Source organism: Aquila chrysaetos, chromosome 21 (assembly GCF_900496995.4).
Source record: "Aquila chrysaetos chrysaetos chromosome 21, bAquChr1.4, whole genome shotgun sequence".
Taxonomy (NCBI): Eukaryota; Metazoa; Chordata; class Aves; order Accipitriformes; family Accipitridae; genus Aquila; species Aquila chrysaetos.
The window spans coordinates 12,124,677-12,148,317 of NC_044024.1; the positions used below are offsets into that span (position 1 = coordinate 12,124,677).

General features: G+C 47.1%; 1 protein-coding gene across 4 annotated transcripts in view; it reads right to left on the reverse strand.

The window, feature by feature from the left end:
* Positions 1-248: 248 nt before the first annotated feature.
* The window catches only part of DNAAF6 (dynein axonemal assembly factor 6), a 33,198-nt gene continuing 9,805 nt past the window's right edge, over positions 249-23,641 (reverse strand). For 3 of the 4 annotated variants that reach the window (XM_029996787.2, XM_029996789.2, XM_029996788.2), the window contains exon 7: positions 22,693-23,455. In XM_029996787.2, the coding sequence (XP_029852647.1) occupies positions 23,326-23,455 (130 nt within the window). In that variant the 3' untranslated portion in view covers positions 22,693-23,325. Of the gene's footprint in view, positions 719-22,692; positions 23,456-23,641 lie in introns of those variants that run through there. The other variant, XM_041119190.1, reaches the window with a different exon arrangement.

Below are 23,641 nucleotides of genomic sequence, written 5' to 3' on the forward strand. Positions count from 1 at the left end.
AGTAAAACTCATGGGTTGAGATAAGAACGGTTTAATAGGAAAGAAAGAAGAAAATAATAATAATGGTAGTAATAAAATGATAATAATAATAGAATTGGAATATACAAAACAAGTGATGCACAATGCAATTGCGCACCGCTTGCTGACCGATGCCCAGTTAGTTCCTGAGCTGCAATCCCTCCCAGCCCCACTCCCCCCATTATATGCCAGGCATGACGTCACACGGTATGGAATACCCCTTTGGCCAGTTTGGGTCAGCTGTCCTGGCTGTGTCCCCTCCCAACTTCTTGTGCCCCTCCAGCCTTCTTGCTGGCTGGGCATGAGAAGCTGAAAAATCCTTGACTTAGTAGAAACACTACGTAGCAACGACTGAAGACATCAGTGTGTTATCAACATTCTTCTCATACTAAATCCAAAACATAACACTGTAGCAGCTACTAAGAAGAAAATTAACTCTATCCCAGCTGAAACCAGGACACCTCCCGTGGCTGTCCAGTGGAAGAGACTTTGTTTCTTCCATATTTAAAAATTCTCAATAATTTCCATGATTTGAGGAGCTGAGTCTTACTTCAGCCACTTGATATCACATGACTGATGCTTCCAGGGCTGGCAAAGGTGTGCATAGCTCTTAAATGTCCTGCCATTAAATCACAGCCTCCTTCAGCTTGTCTTGGTAGATCCAGGGCACTTGGCACTGCTAGGAACCCAAAGCAGAGCACTGCAGCAGCACGGAGAAAGAAGAGGAATATATTATTTTTAGCTGCAAAGCATTTTGTTTTTTCCTATTTTGCAGAGATGGGCTGAAAACAGTGAGAACAGCCTATTGCACTGAACTCCCCATCTAACACTTCAAACACTTGCCATCAAAATAGAAACTTATCTGAGATCTTACTAAAACACATGGGGTTGGGTCTGTCTTTCCAGCGCGGAGGAGGTGAAGCCCTGGGCTGAGCAGAGCCGACTGGGGGGCAGCAGGGAGGGCGCCGGGCTGCTGCGCTTGGAGCAGCCACCGTGTTTGTCTGGGAGCATCTCTCTGCCTGTTACTTGACATGCTAAAATGGATAGAGGTCCCTTTTGATGTTCCCTTTGAATCGCTCCTCTCTCTTCCTTCTTGTCCCCGGGGTATTTTATTGGACTTCGTAATAAAGCTGGAGGGGGTGCAGAGGGGGAAAATTTCTTTGAGCTTATTGTAAATGAGCTGAATCTTATCATCTGTCTGCCTCCTTTTTAGATTTACCCTGTAATCTTATTTACAAGCTGAATACCAAGTGCTGGAGTAATCAGGAGGTGATCAATAACTGAGAGAGGCTCCTTCTTGATCTGCAACAATTTAAAGTCAATCTGTTCACGTGCATGCAGGGTTGGAAGCTGCTTTTTGGGTGGAAAGGTGCTGTCGTGAGAGCCCAGCACGGCGCCCTTCATGCAGATCGAACCAGGGGTCTGACAAGCCCCAGTCCTCCTCCCAGGAGTCCTCCTCCCTGAGCCACCAGCCTTGCCATGAACTGAATCCTCAGAACGAGCCATGGTTTGGAGGTGGGATGCAGTCAAACCTTCCCCGGTGAGCATCCCCTTCCCCTGCCTTGAAGCAGGGCAGGGACACCACGGTCACCACCTCTCCTCCCACTCAGCTCTGTAAATCAGGAGCAACACTCCTGAAACACAGTGATGTGCTTCTGCTTGGGGAGGTGGGACCAGTCTCTGTATCCACAGGAAGCTTAGGCTGGCATGCTGGGGAACACTCCAGCCCCTGCCTGCTGCTAATTAGCATGACTGCTCTCCCCTGGGATCGCTAATCTTATTGTTTCTTGTTGCCCTTTCTTTCACATTCAGCTTTGCCTTTCATTTACCTGAGGATGCTGGCAACCCCAGGGCACTTTTAACTGAAAATAAAGAAATCTAATTTTTAAGAAGGGCTGCAGGAAGGATGGAAAGAAGACTTGTCACCTCTTTGTTAATCTGTAGTCCAGACCTGGCAAAAATCAGATGGCTAAATTCTGACGTTACCTCTCTTGTGACCGCACCAAACAGGGGGGACTGGGACACAGATACTTGCCCAACCTGCCTGCCTGCTTCCTCCCCCTCAAGCTCCAATGCTGGCTGGGGGACAGTTGGGACAGTGCCTGCTGGGTCCCAGCCTGTTGCTGCCTCCCTCTCACTGCCTTCTCCTTACTCAGCAGTAGCATCCCCCCCAGCTCATCCATCATCCCGGATTAGCCATTAGTAAAGCCACCCATTTGCAGGGCTGCAGCTCAAATGAATTGTGTTAGTATTCCAGCTACCGCAATGAATGGCCTGACATCGAAACCATTTTGGATCGCAGGGAGAAAGCAATCAATTATTTCATTCCCCTGCCTGCTGCCAGCACCAAGGCACACAGGGCTGGAGCACACTCTGATCCCTTAATGGCATTTTGAAACCCTGGTCAAGAGAACAGTGCATTTTGTTTCACTCAACCCAAAAGGGTGCTCTCTGTCTGGCCCTGCCTGCAGGTCCCTGGACCCCTCCTGTATCGCACAGGGTCCCTCCTGCTCCCTGTCCAGGGACACACACCCCTGCTCCCACAGAGACACTCCTGCCACACTGCAGGTAGTCCAGCCTCCCAGGCAGGCAAGGGAAAAGCTAGTAATTATGTGCAAAAGGAAAAAACTTAATTGGAGTGCCCTGTATCTCAGTTCACCCACCTAAGGCCATTGAGTTCCCAGCACCAGTGTGTGTCTCTTGCTTGCTTCCCCCATCTCATATATAAATATAGCAGCAGTAATGAGATGAGAGCTCTTTGCCCTCTCACTGGCATCTCATTGTGCATGGAGCACGCTCAGGCAGACGGCATGGCATGTGGTCCTCTGCAGACCCAGCTGGCCATGCAGGGCAGTTGGCTGTAGAGCTTCTTCTGGACACATGCTCTCCTGCTGCAGCCCGAAACACTCCTCCCGCATGGGAAATGGTGTGAAATGGCTTCAGTCACCCACTAGCTCTGACATGATACAGCATGGCTGGACTTGCCAAGGGGCAAAGCATTCTCTCTGCTAGATGCAGGTCACTCAGGGTCAAAAGAGCAACCGGGGGCAATGGTGCCATGTCTTAAGGCACTGTGTTCTTCAAACACTGTCCCTCTGGACAGCCGTCCCACAGCCATGGTCATTGGAAGGGGATCAGCAGGAAGGACAATTTCTCTGCCCACTGCCTCAGTTTCTGCAGTGCTGGTGAGAGCATAGCTCTTGGTGGTGGAGCCAGTGTTCACTGAAGACATGTTGCAGCAGTTTCTGTTTCTGAGGCTGTGTGTAGAGAAACAACAGTCTGGGACATGCCGGGGCTGCTCCCGGTTCCCTTCAGCTGGTGTTAATTCCAAGGAATAATGATTTCAGGGCAAACAATCCCATTTCCTGGTTTACAGCACACATTTTCAGAAGAAGTCTCCAGCTCTTTGGGATCCTGAGCAGACACTTTCTCCCCTTGCTCTGCCTTTCACTCCCCATGAAAGAGAGATGCAGAGCTTATCTCACACTCACATAGTAAAGGGGACTTTCAGCTGCTCCCTCCTCTGCTCAGTGGCTATGTGCACCTTAATGACTTTATTTGTGCTTGGAAGACTTTTTCACTCTATAATGATGCAAAAAAGTGAAGCAAGTGTCATAACTGGGCTCAACAGCAAGGCAAATGCTATGGGACACGATGTTCTTCTTGATGCTGTGTTCCAACTCAGCTACAGCAGCAGGGCTGGAGGATAGCTTTCAAATCCTTCTGTGAACAGCATGATTGCACAGCTTTTCCCCACGCAGGTGTTGAGAAACAGACTGAATGGAAGGTACCAGCTAAATATAAGCTCTAATTTAAAAGATAAGTGATGGTAAGTGGTTTCATTGTTTGGGAGCAAGGACCTACAAACTGTTCACTGGAAGAGGCACAGCCAGCCCCAGCAGAGCCAGTAATTAAAGGTAAATGTAACCCAAAGCAGTTACTGCACTAATAAAGCAATGAATGGAGATTACTCCCCTGTGGTGGATTGGCCTTGGCTTGATGCCAGGTGCCCACTAAGCCACTCTATCACTCCCCTCCTCAGTAGGACAGGGGGGAAAAATAAAATGGAAAAAAAACCCTCCTGGGTGAAGATAAAGGCAGTTTAATAAAGCAAAAGCTGTGCATGGAAGCAAAGGCAAACAAAAGATTTATTCTCTACTTCCCATCAGCAGGCCATGTCCAGCCACTTCCTGGGAAGTAGGGCTTCAGTAGGTGTAGCAGCTGCTCTGGAAGACAAATGTCGTAATAACAAATGCCCCCACTCCTCCTCCTTTCTCTTAGCTTTTATTGCTGAGCAGATGTCCTATGGTATGGAATCTCCCTTTGGTCAGCTTGGGTCGGCTGTCCTGGCTACGTCCCATCCCAAGATCTTGCCCAACCCCAGCCTACTGGTGAGGGGGGAATGTTGGAGAGACAGCCTTGATGCTGTGGGAGCACTGCTCAGCAGCAGCCAAACACTGGTGTGTTATCAACACCTTTCTAGCTACCAATACAGAGCACAGCACTCTGAGGGCTGCTAGGGGGAAAATTAACTCCATCTCAGCCAGACCCAACACAGCTCCTCCTGCTGTGACTGTAAAATCAGCACTTTTCAGTGGCTGGGCATCTGAGGGAGTACCTGGCTGCAGTTGCACTGAAAACACTAATTGAAGAGGAAGATTTCCCTCCATCATTGCTCATGGGACAGTGAGCCAGCCCAAGGAGCAGCCATGCAGGAGGAGGAGAGAAATGCAGATGCTGCAGCTGGAAGGAGACCAGAAATCCAGTGCTGGCAGCCTCACCCGCAGGCATTTTCCCCCAGGTGCCACCCAGAGAAAGTAATCTTTGCCCCAAAGGGTGAAAAAGGCTCACATCAGTGCCAGCTGAACAACACAGCAACCTCCTAAAGATCTGTGTACCCTGGGAGGTCACTCCCCAGTCATCCCAAGTGCCCATGGCAGGGCCCCATCCAATGAGCAGCAGCACCGTTCAGCTGCCACCCACTTGCCCTTCACCGGTCCCAGCACCCCTACATGAAGAGCGATCCCCAGCCTCCTGGCTGAGAGGGAAAGCATTTCTTGAAGATGTAATCTTCACTGTGCTCACTCAGCCTTATCAGGTTTTGTAGTAGGCTGCAGTATTTAAATGAGGTGAACTGAAAAGATTTAAGAGGCAGCAGGAGGCCTCTTGAAGAGAATGAAAGGAATCATCTACAGCAATGGAGAGAAGAGACAGAGCCTGAACGGGTAAGGAAAGGAAAGCTCTGACAAGCAGTGAGCCGCGGCACTAAGATGCAGCACAGGGGATGCTGTGCACGTGTTTCACGTGCCAGAGTTGTGCTGGCAGTGATAGGAGTCCCATGGCTTGACGCAAGCAGAGTGCGTCCACCTGTGGTGTTAGGCTCCTTCAAAGCTGATCTTCCACCCCATCTGCAGCTCAGGAGTCCACACAGGTCCTAAGGTACTTGAGTGAGGGGGATTTTCGCTTGCAACTCTGCTTCAGGACATCTGGTGCTCTTTACTTGAAAGCCAATCAGTTTTGACACAAGGATAGCTTCTTTACACAGGGTGAGAAACACCTCGTCAGTTGCAGTGGGTACATGTCCCCAAGCATGACAGGACCTCAGTACTCACAAGCCTGAGGTCCCTAGACCTCTGCTAACCCTCTTCTGCAGAAGGCAGCAGTGTTGTCCCTGTTTCACAGCTGGGGAAACTGAGGCACCAGGATAAAAAAAAGAAAACCTCAAAAGTGAGATCAAAGGAGTCCAGAGCAGCAAAGGGACAAAACACATAAAAGCAGTTACAGCAGCAGGGATGCTCCCAGCAGGCACCGACAGCCCACAGCTCCAGAGCAGCTGTGGCACGCAAGGGGTCTGAGCGCACTGCTGGATGTCTGTGTCACACACCCAGTGGTGGCTGTGACCTGCTGACGAGCAGAATCCAGGGGAAAGGAACACTGTTGGGGCTGCTGCGGTGTGCCTAGCTCCAACCCCAAGCACCACAGGGAAGCAGCAACCTCCAGCCACCAGCATTTTCTCACCTCAGCCATGCTCCCCTCCCTGGGCTTTCCAGGGGAGGGGGCACTGCCTTGGTGCTCTGGCCACACAGGGCATTGGGTTGCTGCCTTAGAGAACAGGAATGACTGCTCACCCCTGGCCCAGGGGATTTTCAAACACAAGCATCACCTCAGTCCCTCCCATCCCAAGGTACATAAAAAGGCTGAAACAATTTGAAAGCCAAGGCAGATACCATGAAGCCTGGATAGCAGGTAGATACCTCTGTAGGCATCTAGATCCCCTTGAAAATTTGAAACTAGCTTGCAAGTGGAATTAGGGTCTTAGAGTGTATAAGCAGCTTGAACAGAGCAGCTTGCCCAAGGGATGCTCGCAGCCAAGACAGGAGCTGGAGGCAGATGTAGCAAATCCCAGATGTATGCACTAGCCTCAAGCTTCCCTCCCAGCCTGTGGGGCTTTGCAACCCCCTCCCCCCTGTTCTCAGCCACAGTTTGCCTCCCCTCCCTGCATGAAAGCTGTATCCTGACATCAGCAAAACTAAGTACCTGTCCAGGAGAAGAAAGCAAGATTGATTTGAGTCCAAATGCTGCCAAATGCATAAAGCCAACACACTGGGAAAAATAAGGCAGGCAATTTTATCCTACTTGCTTTCAGCAATAGTGACATTAGGTGTTATTTGATAAAAGAGAAGAGCCAATTTTTCCAAACTGAAGGGCAATTATTTAAACCTGTGTCTTTAGAGGATCTGGAAGCAGTTCAGAACAGGAGCGCTGGGGAACAGCTTCTGATTCAGGATTGTGTTTATTGAGGGCCCAACACATTTCATGATGGTTTCACCCTAGTCCAGACTTTCCATTTAAAGAAAACCTCAGGCAAGTTTTCCAAAAGCAACGTTGTCCTGACTCCTGTCTGCCATCTATAACTATCAGCTGGATCAGTGCTAAAGGCCAGTGCTGAAAGGTTTTGCAAACTCCATATTTCCGGCTAGGAGCAAAGAGTGAGCCCTGTTCATCTTGCCACGTGTGAGCTCTGGAGCTCCAGCCTAATAACATAAATGTCAGTCACTGAACCTCCAGCCAGTCTTTGTGGGCATCTCTGGCACAGTAATGCATTACCAAGATCGTGAAATATTAAATGAGGCGTTAGAGTCAAAAGAACAAAATTACACATCTGAAGGCCATTTTCCAATACCCTCAGGGTTTGGCTCTGACTGCCTGTGACGTAAATGGGTATGGATTTATGGCAAACCTGCCCCAGCACGGGCGCCAGTGCTGGCAGGGAACAGGAGGCGGCTCCTGCTCAGTCCCTGAGAGCCCGCACCTCATGCCTGCTCAAGGCAAGTGCAGACCCACAAACTCCAGCCCTGTGCTAAGTGTGCTGCTGCTCTGCCTTTTGCTAATGCCAGGTCCCTGGTGATGCTCAAAGCCCCCTGCAGCTCCCTCCCATTTCAAACAGGACATGGGGCTTTCAGGGCTCAGAACTCCCCACAGAGCCTGCGGCAGAGGAGGATGATGGGTGAAGGCTCCCCAGTGCCAGACTATTGCTTTCCCCATTAGTCCATTCCATTTTGCCACAGGAAGAGCCAGCAAGCCTCAGCAGGAGGCTGCTGTAGGTGCGTGTGAAAAGCCCCAGTCAGTGCCTTGGTACATCCGCTGGCACCAAAGCAGCTTTGCAAGATTGAGCTTCACAGACCTGATCTGCCAGAAATGAAATAAGGAGCCTCTGCCAGAACAGCAGAGACATCCTGGAGAGCAGGCAGGAAAACAGAGCAGGTACAGAGGGGAGAGATGCTGAGATACTGCATGCATGGAAATCCAATTCCTTGTTAAATTGGAAAAAGTCAGGGCTTTGAAGATAATGCTGATAGGGTAACATCACTCAAACAGAGATGAAGCTGCAGGTTGGAGATGCAGAATGGCACTCGTGTACACACATGGGCATGTAGAGGAAGATGTCTGAGAGAGCCCATAAGTGTAATACTGGAGAATATGGAAATTAATACAGAAAACAGCCTGGGAAATTCAAACCACCAGTGCCGTGCAATGGGCTGAAGGCATCTTGAGTGCTCTGCAGCTACACAAGGGAGATGTGATGCCCAAGACATGTGGAGCAGCTGTTAGGACCACTCACATTCTGAGGCTTTTTAGGAGCTATTTTTGTAATTCTAGGCAGCTATTCTGCAGGATGTTCAGCCCCCACCATTCCCCAGAGAGGCTCATCCTTTCTCTTGGCATAACCTCTCCATTTGTTTGAGGTGGAAGACAGAGGCCTGGATCACACAGCCATCAGGAAGGCAGGTTTCCTGGCCTCAGATCTTCAGCCAGCTCCTTGCAGCAGCAGAACACAAGGACTCCTAGAAGCAGGTCTCCAATCTCATCCCAGGGGATGAGGGCAGGAGGGAGCTGCACTCCTCTTTACATGAGCTGCACCAGCCCTGCAGCTGCTGCTCCAGCACTGCCCCATCAGTCCCATCCTACAACACTGTTATTCACAATACCCCCCCCCCGCCATGTTGTTACGGCGAGAGCATGGAGCCGTTATCCATCAGCATCCTGGCAGAGAGTTAGGACCTGTAATTAGTCTTCTCTGTGAAGTCTCTCGGGTGCTTTGGCTGGATACAGTGTTGGTCATGCCCTTGAGTGCCATGTGAAGCTTCCTCCCCTGGCACTGCAGCCTCCTGGGCCAGCACAGCTGCTCAGCCCCAACTTTGTGTTGGAGCCAGCTCCATCAGCAGCCTCGTGGGACCAGGGAAGTCCTGTGCTGAGAAGCGTGAAGGCACATCCATGCCTGCAGCCAAGCACCCCAGACTCAAAGGGCTTGAACCTCACCGGGAGAGTCTGGTGGAGTCAGTGCTCACCAAAGCTGGATAAGATCTGGTATGTTGTGAAGGAAACCACCTCTCCTTCAGAAGGAGAGGGAGGGATGTGTGCAAAGTGGGACTGAGAATTGACAACCACAGAAGGTCCTGCCACCTTTAAACTCCAACTGCTCCCAACACACCAGCAAGGATGAAAGTGCCAAAATCTCTATTCTGTTAGTGAGGAACATGGCAGATGAAGACCATGTTTGCAAAAAAAATATTTAAAGCACAACTATTTTACCACTTAATCCCCCTACATCTGTGTTGAACCAAGATCCCTTGATACTCCTGGTCTCTAGGTCAGAGCATTTTACCTGAAGTCACCAAAAAATTGCCATTTAACACCCAAACCCTGACCTCTACTTCCTCTCCTATGCCCCAATGGGTCCATAAAGCTTACCATGCTGCACTTACATCATGGCAGACAGGTGAGTGGACAGGCACAGGGAGGGGTGCAGGGGGCCAAGCAGACAAAAGGAGTCCCTGGGATCACCAGTCACCAAGGACTGAGCAAGTGCTGTCTCAGCAACTTGGACCCCACAGGGTTCCACAGTGCCAGGGATGCTATCCCAGCAGGAAAGTCTATCTGATACATGACACCAAGAAACCCACCTCAGAGATCTCTGCCTTGCATGCTGCTGTCTCTTGGAAAGGTGATACCTCAACCTGCAAGTCTCAGGAGCTACTGCTGTCAAAGCTGCAAGGACAGGGGCTTTAACACAGCATAAATATTAAGTAAAGACATTTACAAAGTGCAGCATAGACATTAAGTACAAAGCCCAGGGCTGGATGTGGCATTCAGAGTCCTGGGCTGCTGCAGAACATGTGTGTTACAGCTTGAGCTCTGCTAACAGGAGAAGAGGCTGTGGGTGAAGAGCTCCCACTGGGATAGGCAGGACTATTTCCAGTCCACCTGTCACAGCTCTAAACTGGTGGCACAGGTCTTAATTCAATCAAGGGAGCTCATATGGTTGAAGGGAAGGAAAGATTTAAGTACCCTTCTTAATCATAAGCCCCATGAATCAAGAGACAAGGGCTCCTGATGAAGTTGAGAGTGAGGGGAAACAAATGATAGTGGCAGGATCTTGGGACAGGAGATCCAGGCTTCCCTGGACAGAGGCAGCAGCTGTCCTTGCCTTAGGGAGGCAGGAAAGCCTCTTCTAGTATTGCATGCATACAGCATGGGAATTTCAAAGGGGGTTAAGGGCATACAGGTCCATGTCTTCCTAATGCTAACTCTTCTCATCCTACTTCTCCCAGAAGTGAATCAGGAACAAAACCCAAACAGCTATTCTGTTTGCCCAGGTGAATTTACCACAAGAGCTGGTGAGCTGTGCCCTGCAGTCCTGTCTCAGCCCCTACATGGCCTGTGAGCAGCTCTTAGCAACTGTCTCGCTAACTATATGTGCTCTTAACTACAGGCTCATGTTGTGCAACTGGTTCTTTTGGTTTCTGCTAAGTATCTCTTAGGACGGATTCCTTCACTCACAAAACCCTCACAAGTATTTTTGACACTAGCTCTCCTGCAAAATTACTTCTGCATAAATAGTCACTGTTCTCTGCTTGCAAGTATTTTTGTGCCTGGAAATTATTGACTGAAGGAAAGATGCCCCTGCAGCCTCGAAACCTGTCCCTGGACTTGAGAGCACCATTTCTGAACAGTCCCAGACTTTCCCCAGCCTAATTAGGGCCGTCTGAGTAAAACCAGTCCTTCCCTGTGTGGCCAGATACTGCATTGTGCCACTAGCCTAGAGAGAAAGCAAGCAATTGAGGCTGTACTGACAGAATTCCTAATGGAATAATTAAACTCAAATAATTCAATTATCATTGCAATTGAGTAATTGCATTTAGAGCATTGCTGTAATTGCTGGGACAATACAAATATTGCTCAATGAGGATAGGCGCAGTCGTCTTTCAACAGGCAGAGGGAGACAGATGGTGCTAATGAAGGGCAGAAGATAAATGCGAGGTCACTAGATTAAGTACTTTTCCTTTTTCGGCTAGAGAAGAAAGTCAAGCCACTGTGATCCTGTTGCCTTTAAAAGTCTAAGTAACAGAAATAGAAGAGACTCTGCAGGACTGCAGGAGTCTGCTTTACCATTAATTACTTTTTACTGAAAGCTCACAGCCCGCTTGGCATTGCATCAACAAGAGGGCAGCCGTGGTCCCTGCCCAGCTAGTCTGTTATCTTAATCGAACGCTGCTTCCCGGTTCAGACGTCACCAGCAGATGGGCAGCTAAGACTTCGGGAGGAGTTTCTGCCTCCCTTAGCAACCTGAATGAGCCTGCAGCAAGTGTCAGGCCAGAAGTCAGGAGAACAGATCTCAGTAAGATAAAACAGAGACAGAAAAATAAAACATTGTTTTGGGATGCCTCACTTGTGCTAGGTGTAGCTGCAACTTGAGAGTCTGCAAGACTGAGACCAGTGAGAATGCTCTGGGTCAGTGAAGATGGCAGTTAACTTACTACCCATGCCACCCCCACTTGCACTGCAGCCCAGTTCTGAAGAAGAGCGTCCAAACTGGCCACCCCATTATCTGTAAAGTTTGGCCCAAGTAAATCCACTTACTCTTCTTTCCCTCTAGAAGAGGAAAAAAAAAAAAAAAAAAAAAGGTGGTATCACAGTGAATGTAAAAGCCAGTATCTCCTCTTTACCTGTTACTACAGGGGCTTCAGGTGCTGGGTTTTTGTCTTTCCCTTGAAGATCAAGTTGATGATCAGCCTTGGAAGTACAGGCACTTGGGTTTTCAAGGATTAGCCTCTTACCAAAAAAGAGCTGCAGCTTACAGCTTCCTTGCCTGTATTTGGACATATGGGTGTTTCCTGGGAACCCAACTTCATCATGTAGCCTAAGGTGCTGGGAATGGAAAGGTTAACAGCATGGTTAACCCCTTCAAGTCTGTGAAGTCACTGCAAGCATGATGTACATCACCTCTATCTACTCTGATCTGGGTTCTTCACAGCTCTGTTACAGTACAAGTCTCCTTCTTTCTTCCTCTCCCCAAGCAATTTCAGTTTTGTTTCCCCACTCCCAGAGCTTTTTATGCTATTTAAATTTGTGTGGCAGACTTCAATTTTTTTTTTATTTTTTTTTTTTAAGAAAGAGGCAGCTGATACTATTGTGCTGTTTGCAGCTCCTCTCCCCTCCCACTCTCAGCAACTGCTGAGCTCAGTGGTTAATTACTATGAGACCTCTACACTTTTATCAGTCTTGGCTGGAATGATGTTTTTTTTACACCTTGCGTATCAGCAAGCAACTAGATGGAAAATAAACCTACCAATGCTCCCACTGTTGGGGAAACCAGCATGCTGATTCAGGCTCTATCAGGCATCTGAATCCATGTGGATGACAGGCACATCCTGCTCCGCAAGAGCTCTGATCACCAAGGCCCATATTAGGTTCTGCTATGTCCACTGCAAGACAAATCCATAGAAACTAGGCTTTGTTAACTCAGCTCATTGCTCTCATTTGAGGCAAGTTGTCCACACATGCAAAGTTGACTCAATTTAACTGTACTTGAAATACATTTTGAAGGTCTTTTCCCAGACACCCATAGCCAGGAAGGAGCATGGGACCCTCTCTGGGTGGAAGAGCATTGATAACAACCCCAGGGTCTTTTCCAGCCTGTGACTCCGGAGGGCAGCTGGCCATGGGCTGCCTGCATCTCAATCCCTATGCTGCCACCTGGGTTTGCAGAAAGGGAAAACAGAAGCAGGTCTGTTCCTTTGGGCACTGAATGTCTTGCTCCAGACCCATGGCAGAGTAAGCCACAGAACTGAGTTCTGGCTCCTTTTTCTTCAAGACACACAGCAATGCAAGTATGAGGGGACAAACATGTCCTTGTGACTGGAAAGCCACATGACGGTGACGAGTCTGGATCTGACTCATAGCCCAAGTGATGCTGTAATATACCACCACTGGCCTGCTCTGCCTGCCTGAGCACTGAGGCAGAGCTTTAGCATTCATGTCCATATTTACTCTAGGACCCCATTTTCCCACCACAAAAGCAATCCTAAATCTAGGGGAAGAGTTATCCTTGCTTACTGTAGCAGCTTGTCTTCTGATTAAGATCTTGCACACAAACTCATTCCCAGCTTTCTCAGGGAAATATTACCAGTGTTTCTCAGTTGGGCTTGGGCTTTCTGTGTGCTTTGGTTTTATCAGGTGTTTGAGCAAGAACAACTAGCATTAGCATGCTCCAGGAAGTCACGATGTGCAACTCCAATAAGGCCAGACATGCACAGTGGCATTGTCATAAGAACAACCCTAGTAGTGCTCTCTCTGCACACTCCCTTTGAAAGCGGGGACTGCATTAACAACAAAAGCAGCAAAATCCCTGCAGTGGCACTGTTTTACACTGAGGCAGGTCACCTGAGCTGACATACTTCCAATAAAGTAAAAATCTCTGCAGGTTTGATGAACCCTGCCCTAGACTTGGAGGGTAGCATGGTCTCATTGCCTCAGGAAGAGGCAGATTCTCATCAAGAGCTGTGTACTGCAATGGCTGATTCCTAAACTCACTAAATGCAAACAAGAGTTGGGCTGTTACAGCATATTGCATGTTTGCTGGAAAAGTATGTGTTTGGGGGTTTCAAAGCTGTATTCTGGCTTCTGTAGGTGGGAATGCAGTTGCCATTAGGCCCTGTTTGTGCCAGTAGTCTGTAGATAATATGCTTGCTCAGAAAGTGGGTAGATAGATACTGGAACTTTTTTTGAATAAACGAATGAGTAAAAAGAGTGCTGTTGTCTGTGTGTATATGTATATGTGAGACATATAGCTCGACATCAGCAGGTAACAGTGTACATACACCTCCCATCTCTCTGACTACCCTGTTGCACACTAGCTGGTGGAAAAGCAGTTGCTACCAGTCTCAAGAGTCCAGTCTCCAAATTCCCTTGTTTTCCTTGAAGGAACCTCAAACCAGCTGATTTTCCTTCAGACCAAAAGAAGGATTTCAAGTTGTGGGAAACAGCAGAAAATTTATTTTGGCAAGGAAAGAGGAACTCATATTCTCCCCCCCACCCTTGATCCAAGTTGAATTTTTCAGTTGTGCCACTGGTCTTGAAGGGTGGGGGGTGGGAAATAATTATTTGCAAAGCTCAATTTACTATCTGATGACTTGTTTAATATCAGCCAGTGAATAGCCCATTTGTACTTGGAAAGGCATCCAGGTCCCAAAAGCCACAGCCACTGTCATCTGTCAGAGTCAACAGCAAGTGCCAGAAGCCGGCTGTGTGATGAGGAATAAGATGCTCTCCATCCCTTCAAGAACACCTCAAGATCAGTGGGCCACTTCTTTTGTCTTTGCTACAGACCCATTCTGCAGCCTTGGGAGAGTTGGCCTCCCCAGCCCAAAGGCAGGACTTGGCTATTCTACAGCTTCCAAAAGTAAAATCTCCACTGCACAGAAAAAAGTGATGCACAGTTTGGGAGAGACCAAGCAGCATGGCTCTCTGGTGGCACGATGTAGTATGCCAGCTTTCATTTCACTGGGCACCACACACCCTGGAGAAGGAGAAGCTGTCACCCAGCAGCACTTGAATGCTCTGCCACCTCCTAAGTCAGGGAACTCACTTTCTGAAGATGGGTTTAATATGGCACACCCTGTTCCCCCTCCTGTCCTCTGCAGTGATATCTCCTGCCTCTGTGCGCACAAATCTGGCATTAAGTTTCTCCATCTCCTAGAACTAAGCAAGCTGATCACACAGGCTGCATCAAGGCTCACATGCAGGGGACAACTGTCTCCCCCATCATAAGTTCCAGTGTTGTATCATGTTAAAGGTTCACAGTACACCCTTTCTTCCCCCCTATTTGACTGACAGTGTTTATTTTATAAAGATCAAAACACCACTGCAGGGCTGTTGATCTGCGAGGGCTGAATAGCATGGTGCACAGTAGGCCTATGAGTTAACTTGTTCTCAATAGATATTCTCCATACAGAGGCCTCAAGTCCCACCAGCTCAAGTGTCCACAGCATGTAATGCTTATCACGGAAGCAGCCTTCTCTATTAATCTCTTGGCAGCACCCTTCTGAGGGAAGACATGGCCCTCACCACTTCTATGCCTGTAGATACAATGTACAACGAGTAACTGGCCAGCAGAGAGTCCTGCAAGTTAGAGTGTCTCCAATAGAAAAATGCAGCCATAACACAGAGAGCTCTGCCAAGGCTGTAGCAACCAGCAGGGGAGTGAACACAGGGTCAGGCCTTTAAACTGCCACCCTCTACCCCAGGGACCTGCATGCCCTTCAGTTGAGGAACAAGGTCAGAGCCCACCAGGACTGCCCCAAATCAAGCACCAAGTGGAAAGAGCTGCTCAACAGATTCCTTCCTGCAGTCCATCACCCCATCTTGCTCAGCCATTCACCCCACAGGTGCTCTGATTTCAGTCCCATGATGATCACTGATACTTTCCTCCAAGTGGTTCTGAACTTCACATAGCAGGCTAATGCCTGAAACACAGTGCACAGGTCAGCCCCATCTCCACTTCTGTCTTAGCCCCTCCAGTGAGTACTAAAGCATTAGTCTGCTTCCAGGTAACAAATTACTACATAAAAAACCCCCACTACCCAGCTGGTCTTTTTACTTTTTTTTTTCCTTTTGGTAGGGCATATAAGCACATAGATTCTCTCTTTTGATCCATATCACACTTTCTCCTATTTTTGTCATGTACACTGCTCTATTACACAGCATACATCTTTGTACCAAGAAATACTATAATAAACTCATATGTAAGTGGTATTTAAGCTGGTCCACGATGCTTCCAGGGAGAACAATTCCAAGAGAAAGAAATCTAACTTGGTAAATGCTGCCCAGGAACAGCCCCAATCATCCTTATGCTGCACTGCACAGCCTTCATTAACTTACAAATGAATTCCTGCTGTGTCTCATGGCTTGCTTCAGATGTTATTATTCCAGCCTCCAAGGACATAAACAATTCTCTTGATTTAAGGAACTAGGCTGAGATGCTGCTTGGCTGTGGCTTGTGGAAGGGCAACTGCATTGGAAAAGATGTTTTATTCAAGAAAACAAAAAAATTACTTCCAAACAGAAGCAGAGGACCTATTTAAATAAACTTACAGAGCATAAGCTGGGGAATTCATGGTCAAAGAGAACAACAGAAATGGGGTTTTGTATTACTTCAACTATTTTCTTCACTCAGGACCCATGTCACAGCAAACAATTGATCACCTTCATCAATCTCATCTGAGCACTGGTTCAGGACAACCTTGTGGGATCTTCCTAGATGATGAAACTCTTCTCTTCATCTAAGGGATGCCATGCCCCTGGTCTGAAGGTAGCACCTTGCTGCAGAGTAAGAACAACTCTAATCCCCTCATTCCCTCATTTACCTACTGTTCTTAGAGCAAAGGCTTGTTTTGGTTTTTTGTTTTGTTTTGGTTGTTTATTTAAAAAAAAAAAAAAAAAAAAAGGCCTGCTCTAAATAGGGAAAAGGATAGAGGCAGGAATGCGTATGCATGTGGGCCTAAAACTAGATGTGACATCCACTGTTCCAGGCCATGGCACAGCAATCTGTCACCCAGGCACTTCACACACTAACTCTGCTTACCCAGAAACAGGTGCAGCAAGGACAACACAGAGAGTCAGGCTGTTGTAAGCATTTGAGAGGATTCATGAACTGCAGCCACTTTTTCCACACCAGTTTCCTTTTCATCCACTGTGATAAAAGTAATTGCCATGTGCCACCTTGGGCTGACCCCTGGAGCAAGACAGGGCTCCCAGCTCAATAGATCTACATGACCTTAGCACTCAGGTCCTCTTGGAGACCTCATAGCTATTCCAGGCAGTCCCCTTCCCACAGCTTCTTTTGGCACAGGATTTCCAGCACTGGTGACATTCTAACAAAGGTGTCTCATCTGTCCTGAGCTCAGGGTGATCAACTGTCTGCTCTGACCTTTCCCTTCAGCACAGTGGTTTTAAAGAAACTTTGATAATTTCTTTCTCCTCCCAATTGTACTTTTGCCCAATGCACATCATTTCCCCTCTTTCACTGTCTCACTCCATCACCACACACACCATTTAACTTGTTGCTCACTGCCTTACAACACAGCTCCAGTCCTACATGACCCCCTATGCCCCTAGCCCTGAATTCCCATAGAGCTCTGCCTGCACCCTCCAGCCCCACTGGTGCTCTCTCTACCAACACCCAGAGCCTTGTCCAGCCCTCCACCACACACAACAGTGATAGCCTGCAACATCTTCACCCATATTAGTCACTAGCTTCCAAGCAGCTCCACAGATACACCATCATCCGCATCTGGCAGCAAGTTACTAAAGGCAAATGACAAAGCAGGTTGTACTTGGGGCCAGAGGGGCTTTTTCAGTGTTTTCCTGTGACCTCCTACAGCTCCTCAGGTTCCTCCCAAAGCTTGTTACAGTTCTGACAGTTGCTGCTGACCAAGAGCCATACATCCAGCTAAGTCACACTAACACTCCAGCCTTCACACAGTGCCCATGACCCAGAACAAAACCAGAAACATTTCTCACCTTGTCAGAGCTTCCCACATCCATTAGCCAATTGCCTCTTGAATCTCCCAGGCACAGCACAGATAGTCCCAAAGCCAAGACATATCACGCATCTTCCAGCTGCCTTACTGTTTTTTGTACAGTAGTCATAAAACTTGCTCTCCACTCCAGAAATACCATGAACGTAGCACATAATATCCCTGACTTGCTTAGCTTCTCCTGGTGCTGCTCTGCAACCCTTTAACTCCTTCAGGGTGGAGCTCTCTGGCTTCCAGTTGGCTGGGGTCAGCTCAGGTGAGACAAGGTAGAGCTGACTATGCCAGGTGAAATCAACCCCTTGTTCCCCTCTAAATACTTGCCAGCTTGCCACAGTACCATTCAAGGCTCTGCTTCAGAGATACAGCTACAGGAATCTAAGTCCTCCAGGAAGAAAGTTATTGGTCAGGAGATCCCATCACTTGGGTCCCCAGCTAGAGAAAACCACAGGGGTAGTAGACTCTCATTACTTGGGCATGTGTGAGGGGTGGAACCCACCCAAAACTCACAGCATCGTTAAGCTCAAGCATTGATGCTTACATCTGCTTCAGTTCCCAGTCTGCTGCTGTCTAGCACACATCATCTCCTTATGAGTTAACAAAATCAGCTGTGTCCATCTCCATTCCTTTCCTCTTCCTTTTTATGCAGCTTTCCAAGAGGAAAAGGATTTTCCAGGAGAGGTCTATGGTTCTCTTCTTTTCTGCTGAGAAACTGCAGGAGATAGGTTGCCAAATAGAATCATAGAATTGTTTAGGTAAATACAACCTAGCTTCCTGGGCAGTCTTTGCTGGGTTGTGATACCACCAATTTAAAATGGTGTGGATTAAAAAAAAAGCTGATCAGCATCGGAAGTGAGCTGCTGGGATCCACAAAGGAGGCTCACAATTAAAGTGAGATGGTCTCTAAGGATTGCAGGTGGACAGTATCTGCTACCATGCCGGCAACTTCCTATGATCTTCTCTTCAGAAATGAGTGTGTGAAGACAGAGAAAAGAGATGAAAAGGAGACCTTGAGATAAGTAAGCCCAAAGCAGTCAAAGATTTCAATGGATTGAGAGAAATACTCCAAAACTAAAGGCACTCCTGTGTTGTGTGTGTCACTGTTGCCCTGGACTGGATTTCAAAAACTTAAGTACTCATTTGGGACCCAGAGACACACATCAGGAAGTAGAAAGAAACTTTTCAGGCCTTGGGAAAGGCTGAAATTCTGAATGATTCTGACTTTTTCTGAATTGGCTCATTCCTTCATCACCAGCCCTATTTGCACCGAGGAGCTGTGGGGCTGGCTATGTTTGAAGCATAGGCTCAAGCAGGTTGTGCCCATGCCAAGAGGCCCCTCCTCAATTCTGTCAACACTCCTTACACAGCTCTGCCTTGACCTGCACCATCTTCTGCTTTTATGCTGTGGTCCTTCAATATAACTGCCTTAACACGATCCAGGTTCTGCCTGTGGTGCTCCTGCTTGTTTTCCCTCTTCATGCATGCAGATTGGACGCATTGCAAGGAAGAACAAAGTGCTTCACTGGCATTAAGCTGAGTGAGGGGAGATGAATCACACACTTCAATGTTTGGCACATCCAGCAAGGGTCAGATATGTCAGCTGCAACCTGTGAGGAGACTGGTGAGAAATGTCCTAATGTGAGAATGACCAAGGGAAGTGAGATAAAGCACTTAGGAGAGAAGAGATCAGAATCATTTGAAACCAGCACAGAACAAACAATTCGGAGGGAAAAGGAAAAACAGGGACTGGCTGTTCTGCATCACAATCTGAAAGTAAAATCTATGTGAAGAAGACAAAGAGAGTGAAGAGATACACAAAGACAGAAACTGTCTCCTGTTTATGAAGATTATAAGAAAGAAACATCCCAACCCCTAGCAGATTCCAGGCACCTTCCCTGGAACCAAGACCATAGGCAGACAACAGTGACTGACTGTCTGTGGTGGCAGCAGCTCCTGAAGCAGATCCCAGATAATAAGGATGAATCCAAGCTGCAGGTGCTGCAGAGAAAAGGGTAAAGGTCTGCCAACACCAGCAGGTTCAAAGGCACCCACTCCAGCATGAGGAGGTGAACAAGCCATGGATATGTGAACACGCAGTGAGCCTGCTGCACATATTCGAGGCACTGCCTGCATGGTTGGCATTGGTGCATGCCCTTGCCCATCAGTCTGTTTTGCTGTATATCCAGTAGCCTGTGCTGCCAAACTTCCAGAGTAGACACTGCTAAAAGCAGTCACTTGCTACCTGAATGAGAAAATCTGGGAGGCCCTGGGGAGAGAGGTTACTTCACTGAGAGTTTCCTTTGTGTATTCACACTCCTCTGAGTGTCAGTGTGCACCGCAGCCTGCAAGGGATGCTGCAGAGCTCCATTTTGCTCACAGGAGCCCAGTCTCACGCACTGATCATTGGGGCCCAAGGTTAGCTGAGAAGGACAGAAGCAATACCAGTCTTGCCTCCTTACTCTGCAGGCTGTAGGGGAGAGATCTTTCTGTACACATAGGTACTGCTTAGTTGTTTTAGATAAACTTTATCTAGAGGGAAGCAGATACCAATAAAGCAGTGTTTCCCACAATGAAAGAAGTACATAGAAATTTTGGATGCAAACCTTAAACTGAACAGCAGAAAAATGAATTAGTTTTCCTTTTAAAACAAATACAAGGGGTATTTGATGATACCAACAACAGACCTGGAGGAAGATGTGAATGAAAGCAGCCCAGAAGCTAGACTGCAGGTTTAAAGGAAAAATAAGTTTTTGTTCTGTCTTGGGTGTTTATATGGAGCAACTCTTCTGGGTTTTCTCTTTCTCAGGCTGTAGAATGAGGACAATATCTTTGCCTCAGAAGGTCAGTATGCGGACAAAGGGGAATATGAAGAGAGGTGAAACACAGAGCAAGCTAGGCTGTGTACTTTAGCACAACACCATAGTTCTGACAGAAAGCAGGAACAAGTCAAAATGGGAATGGTGGCTCTGCCACCACAACTGGGGGACAGAATGCAGGCGAGATGACAACCTGCAGTTTATTGGGATACTACTGTAAACATCTTCTATCTCATTTCCACAGCTACAGTACCCCCTACTTAATTGCAATACATTTAATCAAGATGTTTCTTAGGGAATCAAATAAAGTTGATGATGCTTAATGGCTGGGGCTTAATGGCTGGGTTGTTTAACTGGGCTCATAATTTTGATTAATTAAGATGCCTGCAGGTGTTGGAGTGGTATTTAGGCAACAGCTTTGATGTTCAGAGGCAAAGGGGGGTTTGTATCCCCTTCAAAAGGATTTCTGCCAGTGCTAGTTCAGCAAAGCAAAGCTGCCTTCAAGCCCCTGCAAAAAAGTTAACTCTCTTGTAGCTGGCAGTAGCCCCCAGATTTCTGGGAAGCTTGGCAGCCTGCATGTCCTTTTGACCAGTTTCCTCTTGGGGTGATCTATGGAAAAAAAACCCCAAACCAACCTTTTTGCCTAGGGCAGCCTGTGTCTCCTTGATAGGAAGAAAGTAAGAATGTGAGAGGATCTCCAGGTGGTGATGGTGTATTCAGGCAATAGATGCAATCAGAACAGCAAATTGCCCACCACTGGACCAATGTTTCTACTCTGTTGAAAACAGCAGTAGAGCTTGTCATTTTGAGCAGTGGAAAATACGAAGCCTGGCTTCTTATGAGTTTGTCCTCTGTGTTCATATACTCTAACACTGTGATTTCAGCTTCCCCCTGCCTGCATATATCCTTTTCCCTGCAATACCTTCCCTACCCTGCTATGTCATCAACTTGCCAGCTTCCCCTCAGAGTGGTGTGGATGACCTACCGTAGCCTGGACTATGGGTGTACAAAGTGACTGGCCAGCAGGTACAAGAAGTCACACTAGAACTTCCCCCTTAGGCAGTGCTAATTTGTATTTCCCTTTTCTGTTCCACAGCCAACTTCCTTATAAAACATAATTACCTCAGATTTTTGTCTCTTGAATGCAGATAAAACGCCACCCAGGTTAAAAAATATTTGGGGAGAAAATAGGACATGGGTACCAGTGTGGCATATGCTCATTTCCATAGGAAACTAAAACACTGGAGAGAGGCACAATGAGCCGAACTTATTGTCGTTTTCAGTATCAAGCATTGACGCTAAATTAAGCTGAACTTGATGATTTAAGGCTTAGTAAATTACTACTTCCAACTGTAAAGGCAACATTACATTGTGGATAGAGCACTGGAATGGGGCTCAGAAGAGCAGAGTTATACTCTTCTTTGCCATGGATTTACTGAATGAATTTTGGCAAATGTTACCTTCATGTGTATAAATACAGGTCAATCTTCCACTTTTCTTGTAATCTGTGTAAGAAATGCAAAAATGAAGCAGCATATTGTCTAGGGACCACAAAGACAATCTTTTTCCAGGAAACAGCCTTACTGTAACTTCTTGGCAACCACAGGCAGTATAAACTGAGTCAGGAGGAGTGATCTCAGCCTTTTCATACATCTGCATTGTTCCCCTCCACCACAGCTTTGTAGAGTAGGAGTAAGAGACACTCAAATGCAATTTATGGAAACTTAAGCAAATACAAATTGGAGTAGCCCCTTAGTGTTATCAGCATATTCAATAGCTTGTGGTGAATCATAACTGAGGTATCTGCTTTCCAGTACATTAACACTAAATCAGAGGTTGGGTAGTATTACTCTGACCCAAGCAATGGGTCCACTTCTACGGGAAGTGGTTGAAATGTCCAGACACCAGCCTAATTTGCCCTAGAGTTACAATGCAGTATATTACAAACATACTGTGAATTCTGAAAATTCCTGACAAAACAAAAAAATATACCTAGAAACTCACCGTCAGTGTCTTCAATCCATCATGGAAGATCCTTATTACAGCCTGCCACAAATTTAGCTACTTGGGTACTGTCTGCAACCTAGCTGGTCAATTATTTTCCTCTACTTCTACGCCAGATGAATGGAGGAACCAAGCCATTTTGTTTTTAAAGTCCTTACAAGCTTTTGGTTAAGTGTACCTAAAGTCCATCAACATGCAAGGCCCTGCTTGTCCTCTCCACTTTGATTATTGAGCAAATACCTTTGTTTCCTGCATGATTAACAACATTAAATGAGTATCTTAGTCCAGCACCTAGTAAGAGAAACATCTTGGTTACCCATCTCTGTAGCTCTAGATGGGACCTGAAGGCCAAAGAAAAGCTTGTGCCCATTTCAGCCCTTTAAGTGGTGCTTTGTTATGCAAAGTTCCTCTTATCTCACTTTTAGGAAGTCTCTTGGGACATAATATAGAGAAGGTAGAATGAAAGGTAACTGGAACTGTTCATTAGAACGCATTATTTTATTAATCAAAAAAGATCAGAAAAAGCTGGAGGGACAGCAGGTGAATAGATGACACTGAACCAACACATTGTCAAAAATTGTTCAACAATCCAACTATAGTTGGTTACCTTGTTCTGCCAGTGTAAAGGAGCCTCAGATGTGGATATGGATCCCTGAAGAGCTTTGATCTCATCAAGAAGTAGCTAAGAGGAGATTCTGAACTGGTCCCAGTCACAGCAATGGAGGCCAAGCAAGAATATTACCACTTGCAAGTCTTGCAACAGTAAGTAAGCACCAGACTCATTAACCAGAGCCTCATTGTGCTACCTATGAGCCATAACCACAAAAAGACTTTCTCTGGCTTACAGAACTGTAATCTCCTATTTTCTGATTCACAGAGCCTGTATCAGACTGAAGGAAGCAGAACGTTAACCAGAGCAGTGCAAGAACTGGACAGCCTCAGCTTTAAGAACCTATGGGTGCTATGTTCCTCCTGACTCATTCAATTTCTCCAAGGATATTCCCCTTGGGCTGTTCCAGGGAAACAATCTACTATTTCATGACCAGTTAGGTTTTGAGAAGACTTCAAACTAAGAGATTACTTTTTGCAAAGTTTCTCTATTTCTCTATCCATCAGACAAAATTTATGAAATCAAACTTCCTTGATACTCTCAAGGTAACTTCCAAGGTCTCCTCTTCAGAGAGGAAACGAGCTTTACCGTTCTTGCTGTCTACATGGTAGGGGAGGTGCAGCAGCAGCTTCCTGTAAAAGAGGATACAGTGAATTTCAATGTCTCAGACTGGGTGAGCAATTGAGATGGCATTGCAAGTTACTCTTGCAATTTGCCAGTCAGTATACCAAGGCATGTTCTTTCAGTATATCTTGTTCTCATGACAGGTTGTGGGGTTCCTACAATACCAAGTGCACTGCTATACAGGCCCTGAAATA